The 8,877-nt window shown below is 39.5% G+C and overlaps 1 protein-coding gene across 1 annotated transcript in view; it reads right to left on the bottom strand.

Annotated features, from left to right (window-relative positions):
* Positions 1 to 8,729, bottom strand: part of CFAP69 (cilia and flagella associated protein 69) — a 59,723-nt gene extending 50,994 nt beyond the window's left edge. The window contains exons 1-6 of the mRNA XM_081163386.1: positions 8,438 to 8,729; positions 5,847 to 5,909; positions 5,348 to 5,410; positions 3,755 to 3,864; positions 1,961 to 2,037; positions 544 to 642 (exon numbers count right to left, since the gene is read on the bottom strand). Of these exons, the coding sequence (XP_081019512.1) occupies positions 544 to 642; positions 1,961 to 2,037; positions 3,755 to 3,864; positions 5,348 to 5,410; positions 5,847 to 5,909; positions 8,438 to 8,575 (550 nt within the window). The 5' untranslated portion in view covers positions 8,576 to 8,729. The remainder of the gene's footprint in view (positions 1 to 543; positions 643 to 1,960; positions 2,038 to 3,754; positions 3,865 to 5,347; positions 5,411 to 5,846; positions 5,910 to 8,437) is intronic.
* Between the last annotated feature and the right edge of the window lie 148 nt (positions 8,730 to 8,877).

Raw genomic sequence — 8,877 nt, forward strand, 5'->3', positions numbered from 1 at the left:
TACCAATCCAAACTCAAGATCTGCCATGATGAGTGAGTTTTTCAGGCTTTTTGGGCTCAGCCACTATAATGCCATCATCTTGGATCAGCCAAGGCTCTGCTGGCTCAACTGCTGAAACTTAAGTTGGCAGAGGTTCCACGGACGTTCTGGGCTTCTAACAAGCACAGACTTATACCTATTCCAAACCTCCTTCAACTTAGTCATGTGACCACACAACTCGGAATAACTTACACTGGCAAAAAGGGTGATGTTATGTCAAACTCTTTATCAAGTCTTGTTTTTCTTCTTCCAGGCTCAACAGACAGTAGTCCCACTCCTGAAGACAGTTTGGAATATAAGTAACTTATGCTAGTTTAGTTTAAGCCAGTGTAGGCTTGCTGGCTTCCTATACTTAGGATAGCACTGTTAGGCTATAATTCTGTGCACCCTTACGTAGAAGCCCTATTCAATAGAATAGAACTTACTTATAAGTAAGCACTCATATGATTGCACTGCACATATCATTAAGCAGTTAATACAAATATATAAAAATAAAAAGAATACCTTCATACTCTTTCTTTGGTGGTTCAGTGTGGTAAAAGCTAATTACACACTTACATATTTGTATCCTTACTTGAGAACATGGCACTCTCATTAAGTAACCTGGGGAAATGGAGAGAATGTGATAATTGTGTAGTGGGAATGCAAGGTTCTGGAAAACAACCAACAGTCAATTAATAAGTGTCTTAGGACATGAGAACCCATTAGACCCAGCTTTTAGTGAAATACATGGATGATTCAGTGAGACAGGAGCACAAACAACTAGTCTCATTAATAGTAACAACCTCTAAAATGTTATATGCAGGAAAACTGAAATTACTTATGACTAAGTCTATTAAAGAATAGATAGATAAAACATGGGATTTTGCCTCATGGCTAAATTATATTTTAAAAACTAAGGAAGCCAATTTTGAGGTAAACAGGATCCCTTTTATAGAATCCAGCAAGAAAAACTGGTTACTAATAATATTTAATAATGGCTTTAAAATATATGTATATGATTATAGTTTTGTTTATCTGGTTTGCTCAAAATGTATTTTTTTTAATTTTGTTTCTCTACTTTCCTAGCCCTCCTACACCAGTCTACATTAAGTAATTCATATAACAAAAATCAGCACCCCACACTGCAGTAAAGAGAGAGAGATAAATTTGTGTAAAATACATGGGAATAATATAAGAAAACCAGATAAAATATCTTTCATATTATACAGTGGTACCTCGCAAGACGAATGCCTCGCAAGACAAAAAACTCGCAAGACGAAAGGGTTTTTTGTTTTTTGAGCTGCTTCGCAAGACGATTTTCCCTATGGGCTTGCTTCGCAAGACGGAAACGTCTTGCAAGTTTGTTTCCTTTTTCTTAACACCGTTAATACAGCTGCGACTTGACTTCGAGGAGCAACTCATAGAACGGGGTGTGGTAGCCTTTTTTGAGGTTTTTAAAGACTTTGGTGATTTTTGAAGCTTTTTCAAAACTTTCCCGACACCGTGCTTCGCAAGATGAAAAAAATCGTAAGACGACAAAACTTGCGGAACGAATTAATTTCGTCTTGCGAGGCACCACTGTACAAAAGATATGTATTGAAGTTTGAGACACATGACCTACAAGCCAAGGCAATGCTTTATGTGCTTAAGCAGACTGTACTGAAGGAGATAAACAAACATAATTTGATGGAAACACATAAGTAACAACCCTAAACAGATGCAAATTCCACTACCAAGTAAGTTTAAGATTTCAACTACAGGTTGGTGGAAATATGTAACTGATAAAACTTATGCTGTTTAAATTCTTCATGGTTCTTAGGTTTGGAATAACCTATATAGCACAAGCAATCTTACAGAGCAGCAGGTAACTTCTGGCCCACATAGACATGTCTAAAAAGGAGTGTGTGTGTGTGTGTGTGTGTGTACAATCTAAAATTACCCAAATTTGCAATTGATTCTTGAACTTCTTTGGTGTAGTTTACTTCATCAGATAACTTCTTTTTGTAAAATGGTAACCTGCAAGACAGTTATTACAATAGTATTGAATTACCATGGAAAACTAAAGGTGATTCCTCTTCATGATATTGATATGTGTTCTGTACACCAACAATTTTCATAAGAAGAGTAAGTGAACAAAATGTGTTTTTCCCCAGGATCAGCTTGTCATTTATAGTTATTCTGATCTTATTTTAATATTTATAGCAGTTATAGGAAAATACTTAAGTGTTACTAGCTGATATAAAACAAAAATCCAAAAGTAAAACTATAAACTGCAAGAGGAAGCCATTATACTAATATCTGGCTGCAAAAATGGAGCGGGAGGTAGCAGGGCCCACCACAGCAGACCGGCTGCATTCGTCTCCTCCCCTCCACAGCCGTTAGCTGGTCTCACTGGCTACAACAGTAGGACAGATATGAAGCAGGGCCTTCAATTCTTCAGAGAGACCAGCTCCTTTTGGCTCCTCCTCTTCATGAATTTTTTCTATTTAAGCTGGTCATTATAATAACTTTGTAACTTCAATACTGGTGTCTGAGTTTATTTGTTCCTCTCCCATTCCCATCTTTCCCCTTTTATGCCATGTATTTTAGTTTGTAGAACTGTGGGCAGGGACTGTCTTGTTTGTTACTGATTATATGTCAGCTGTTTTGTCAGCATTTCTGGCTAAAGAGCAGGGTAAAAATGATTTAAGTAAATAATCTAGTATAATATAAATCACATGCTCAGGCATGATGAAAGAGGAATTTAATCGTACTTGACGCTACACTTATTTCCATTCCAAGTATTATGCTTACATTCTAGAATATTCACACAATAATAATCTTTATTGTAAAGATGATCCAGTCATGCTCCAGAATACTCACAATAATGAAAAAAGCAATGTGTCTGATTGTTTAAAGTGGGGTTGGGTTGTTCATAAGTGATATAGGCTGCAAAGAAAGCCCTATTAACATAATGGAATCTACTTCTAAGTAAAAATGCATAGGATTGTACTGTAATTGACTTCAATAATAGCTCTTCATAAAAGGCCACTGGCTTTGTGAATCTCCTCAAGGTCCAACTTTATAATATTTCTATCTTGAGTGCTGGTTTGCACATAACACTAAGTCAGTCTCTGGTGTGTTTCCTCCTGGTGGGGTAAAGACAGGAGCTGGAGAGGAGCAAAATGGGTACTAATGAGTAGCATATACCCAGCATGCTGCTTGCTAATGTTAAACCATGGTTTAACATCATGTGCAAACCAGTTGTAAATGTGTTAAGTAAGGTTACTAAACCTGAAGTGTCTGGCCAACCAGGTTCCTAGAAGCTTGAGGCTAGTGTGACTCAAATTTGTTTCTACTGTAGTTCTGTGCAGGATAGCTCTTAAAACATATGATGTTTAATTCTCTTACATATATTAAAACCACCAAGGGTTATTTCCCAACAGTAAAACACACTTAATGGTACCACCTCTTGGTGATAATGATCCCTGTACAATAAGATGACCTGTGGGCAACAGGAGACCTGTCAGAAACTGGTTTCCCTGTATAAATGTATAAAGGTATAAATGTAATGCATTCTTAGTGCTGCAATTGTAGCTTCTTTCCCAGAATGCGTGTGACAATAGAAACAAGACTTGGAAAAACTGGAACATAAAAGAGAACAGAGATGGCAAATGAACAGATGAACACCTGTTAATGCCAGTAGAAACATGTAAATAAAAACCTGTATTAAAATAAAGAATGAAATACATACCCATATAATTTAAGAATTTCACATGTTGGTTCTAGGAAAACATTGTGGAGTGGAATTCTTTCAGCACATAGATTTAAAATTTTAGATATTTGTGTTAAATCATTAAGAAGCTTGTAATTATCAGGAATCAAGGAAAATTGGAAAATTATGTATAATAACCTCTTTAAATCATAAAATGAATAAGTAAGACTTCAAATGTCAGTTGTTAAATTAGAGACAAGTTTAAGGAGGCAGTATGCCACATTTCTAATAGTGAAGAGGATACATAAGTCCTGCAGAGCTAAATTTTCCACAGTTCTAAGAGCAGCTTTCTAAATGAATAAACTGTTTCTAGAAACTTAATTAGATTAATTGATGAGGCACCCCGTCCTAAAAAAATTTCTTTACACCCAAACTAAATACACATGTGCGGGCTGTGTCTGCGACGGTTTCCTGTTGCTATGAGGAGACTAGACTCAAGTGGGGCTCTGGGTTACAAATCCCAGAGAAATCACAGGAATGTAAAGTTAGATACCTAACTTTTATGATCTGACAGGTATTTATTTCAGGTAACAAAAGTATGTTTTTTATTTGCTTTGAATAGCGCACATTATGGAAGCATGAAAATGAGATTATCTACTTCTATATAACACTGACTATACAGATCTATCTGTAAATTATTCATTATGTCAACTGTACAAGTGACCCAAACAAAGGTTTAGAGCAACAAGACTTTAGGGGCATTAATGAAGGAATGCATGATCTTTTGCAGAGAATGGTGGGATCTGATAGTTGCATTCTTTGCAACACTGCAAAGTATCCTTCCCAGTGTTCTGTGTAAAGTGTCCTTCTCAGATCATGTGACAAAATGGCTTAGCTTGAAATAGCGAAAAAATCATTATTAACTATTGCTTGCCAATCTTTTCCTATTTAGTAATTCCAGCATATTTGGCACTAGCCCACTGCATTGACATCATAATTCATATTATCCCACATTCAGGTATAGCAGCCTACTTATACCGACATTCTTTATATCAATATAAGTGGCCTGTTTATGTATTATTTTGTGATAAATTGTAGCAAGTAATTATTGATCTAGATTTTAACTTATTCTATCTTCCAAGATACATGGCATGTAATAATATTTCATAAACAAAAACAAATGGAATACAGTGGTACCTTGAGTTACAAACACCTCAGGTTACAAACACTTTGGGTTACAGACTCCACTAACCCAGAAGTAGTACCTCGGGTGAGAACAGAAATTGTGTGGCGGCAGTGGAAGGCCTCATTAGCTAAAGTGGTACCTCAGGTTAAGAATGGTTTCAGGTTAAGAACGGACCTCTGGAATGAATTAAGTTCGTAACCAGAGGTACCACTGTATAGACTATATTAAAAAATAAACTGCTGCAGTTATTCCTGACTTATTTGCACTTGCTGCACAAAGTACGCAACAGAGATGCAATCTTCTATTAGAGCAATAAAATTAAGTGCTCATCTATCTGACATGAAGCAATCTATAAATTAACTTAACTGGAACAAAAATTATTTTGTGTTTTCCTCTTCATTCTTTTGTCTTCCTTTTTTCTTCCAACAAAGCAGCAAAAAAGATACAAGCCCATATTCATAGCGTTTTGCAACCTTCTTCAGTGCTTCAAGCTGATCTTCCAAATTACTCTTAGAAAACAGGATGGGAAAGAGCAGTAAATGAGTATGAACAGTGTTTTGCACAAACATTCTACGCTACACAGCACAGAACCCCCAGGAGTCATGTGTTCAGTTGGCCCAATTCTGTGAAATCATACAGGACCCCATTCTGTTAAACATCCAACACTTGCACCTTTTGATTTCAGCAGGCATTTTAAGTAAGTTACTTAGATTTCATATTAACTGGTTTTTTAGGAACCTTATTATATGTCACCTAGAGACTATGCAGTTAACTTAAAATAAATAATGAAAGCATGGATCAAGGTCTATACAATTTTAAGCACAGTTAACGGGAAGAGAATAGTCCAGCCAAAGTTAAGCACTTTCAAGTTATTTTGAAACAAATGGAAATCCAAGTAAACTTATTTCAAATGTAGAATTTATTTAATGCTTTGGTCATACTTACTAATTCTGTTTCTTCAAGCTGTCTGACAACATGATTAAGATCCATGGATTTCAAGTTGTTATCCTAAAACGATTCATTTAATCAATATTTAAATGATTAATAATTGCTAAGCATATAGCACATGTCTCATTCGATTTTCAATCTTCTCACCTCCTTGTTGTTCTTTCACTTCCAGCTATGGTTTTATATATTTCACAATTCTGTACAAACACAGGGTGATTCATAATGAAATATACAGTTTCCAGATGCTGTAAGACAGTAACAGGACCACAACTGCGAACCATGAAGTAGAGTACTCATAAAGTTTGTGTTCCGCTGCTGAGGGAAGTGACGTAGGCGATAGTGTGCATGTCACATGACTAGTCAGGCAAAATGGCTGCGTCTGCAGTGGAGAAGGCATTTTGTGTTCTTGAATTGAGCAAAACGGAATCTGTAACTGTTGTGCGACGGCATTTTCAATCACAATTCGGAAAAAAACCTCCAAGCAGAAAATGTATCTACGATTTGAATTCAAAAATTGAAACTACAGGCTGCTTGTGCAAACTAGAAGTCCTGGACAACCGTGTGTATTAGAAGTCATCAATAGTGTTTGCACCGCCATTCAACGAAGCCCAGGAAAATCAATAGTGTTTGCACCGCCATTCAACGAAGCCCAGGAAAATCAACCCGTAGGGTGAGTCACATTTGGGCAGAAATGGATTACCGGTTTGATGTGTATTTACTTTAATGTGTCGTGTGACAAAGGGTGCACACACAGAACATCTGTGACTGTTTCTAAAAAAGCTTTAAACATTCCCCTACAATTCTGTACAATTCTGTTACAGGTAACATAAGATATATTACATTCTTCTTTTTTATAGTGCGTTGAAACTGTATACTTCATTATGAATCACCCTGTACAATGTAATCAATGAATTAGCACTGGGTGCAAAATTCAGCATCCTTAGGCAGCATCTCTGGCCTTCTAATGTAAATGTATGGATAAATACCTTTAAGGGTCCTTCCAATATCTAGTTTAGGAGGTAGGGCTAGAAAGTATCTAAAGGAGACAAAACCTCCAGGGGTACATAGTTCTAATTATTGTTCAAATTATTTGACCTGCTCATCGTTAAACAAAGAACATTACAATAAATGTGTTGGTGAAAATGTCAGAAGTATGGCGACTAAATAGGATTTGCAATGGTAGGTGGGTGGGGCAGGAATATTTGTCGAATGTGGGGCTCAAACCCACAACCCTGAGATTAAGAGTCCCATGCTCTACTAACTGAGCGATCCAAGTCTCTAATGCTTTGGAGTAGAAACATCAGTTAAATCCTTCCTACTTATGAAAAATGCTTATAGCAGCTGAGCCAAATTTTAATAGGTTGAAAAGTCATATATACAATTAAGCAGACACCCAGAATTTTTCAATGAAGAATTTTGATTTTTAACATATTTCCACAAACAAGTGCAGCAAATACATCTCAGCCACGTATCTTATTTAATGCCATTCTTACTAGCCCCTTATCCTGGAGCTAGAATATATGGCAGTGAGGCCCTTTGCCTTAGGAACATTGAATTCCTATCCCTGGTGGTGATTCATAGCCTAATAATGGGGGGAGGGGGAACATTTTATTGTCTTTCTGGTACATCACTGTTTATTAACACTCTTTGTCATTTGCATCATTCTGAAGCATGTTCCTGCTGATGAAGCTCACACTAATCCAAACAGGCATATGAATGACAATTTAATAGATATTCATAAAAGCCTGGTTGCTCAAAATACTAATAGTGCAAATTTCCAAATGCTTCACAGTTCACACTGGCCTCATTCCTCCCTCAAACAAATCAAGAGCCCAGTTTCAGGCATGAGGGGGTTGGACTAGATGGCCCTTGGGGTTCCTTCCAAGTGTACAATTCTATGACACTCTTGGCAGGAGCATGGGAAGCTACATGTACTGGGAAGGAAACAGCATTAAAGGGTGATACAGAAGAGAAAGTGGAGGGTGCAGCAAACAAGGCTGAACAGGAGAACAAGTTAAAGCCAGTGGGGGGTGGGGAGGGAGGAAATGCCAAAAATAAAAATGTGTTCCATCAATTGCATTGGTTCCTGATCTGTTCCAACTTCCAAGCCCAAATTGAAAGTGCCGTTTTTTACCATCCGTGGCTTGAAGCCAGGGTAGCTAACTGGCTGCTTGGAGGAGATGCCCTTCTTCACTGAGCAATTAAATAAAAATATTGTATATGCATACAGTAATCTTTCCCGGCTTCGATTCCGCCCCCCTGCCACGCCTGCACCCTGTGATGTCGCATTCTAGATTGCAAGCCCCTAGGGGCAGAGCCCTTGACGTCGTCCCTTCAGCCTGTAAGCCCGCCCTTTTAGATTTTAAAGCGCATGAACGTCGAGGGTGCAGCCATTAAAAAATAAAAATAAAAAAATGTCCTGGGTTCTGAGCGGGGAGGAGCCTCGGAATCCCCTCCATCCAAGACTCTCCGAGGCAGGAGGAGGCCGAGCTCACCGGCGGAGCCTCCGGCTTCCCTGAGGGACTTTCGCCGGGAAGACGGCGCCGGCTGCTGGGCTTCGGCCTCCCGGTTGCTCTCCCTTCACTCACCTGCTGCCCGAGGCTGCCGCTGAACTGGCTTTCCGAAGGGCGCAGTTGCCTGGAGGACGAGGAAGGCGACCTCCCCATCTCGGCGAAGGAAGGGACTTGGAGGCTCGGAGAAGCCTCGGGCCTGGCTGTGGAAGACATGGCGCCCCACGACGCCCCTTCGGGCTCTGCGGAGCTCAAGCCTCAGGCGCAGGTGCCGGGCGCAGCTTCCACCGAGTCGGTGCCACAGCCGACGACAACACAAGCCGGGCGCGGTTGCCATGGGAGCGGGAGAAGCCGGCGAGCTATGGGCGCCCTGAGGGGAGGAGGAAGAGGAGGAGGAGGGAGAGAGGTTGAGCTCCTAAGTTAGGGAGGGAGGCCGAGGCGCCGGCAGCCCCTTCGCTCAAGCCTGCAGCCGCCGCCGCCTCATCCCCGCGGGAAAGGCCTTCGGCCTGCGCCCATAG

Source organism: Podarcis bocagei, assembly GCF_964188305.1.
Source record: "Podarcis bocagei genome assembly, chromosome: 12".
NCBI lineage: Eukaryota > Metazoa > Chordata > Lepidosauria > Squamata > Lacertidae > Podarcis > Podarcis bocagei.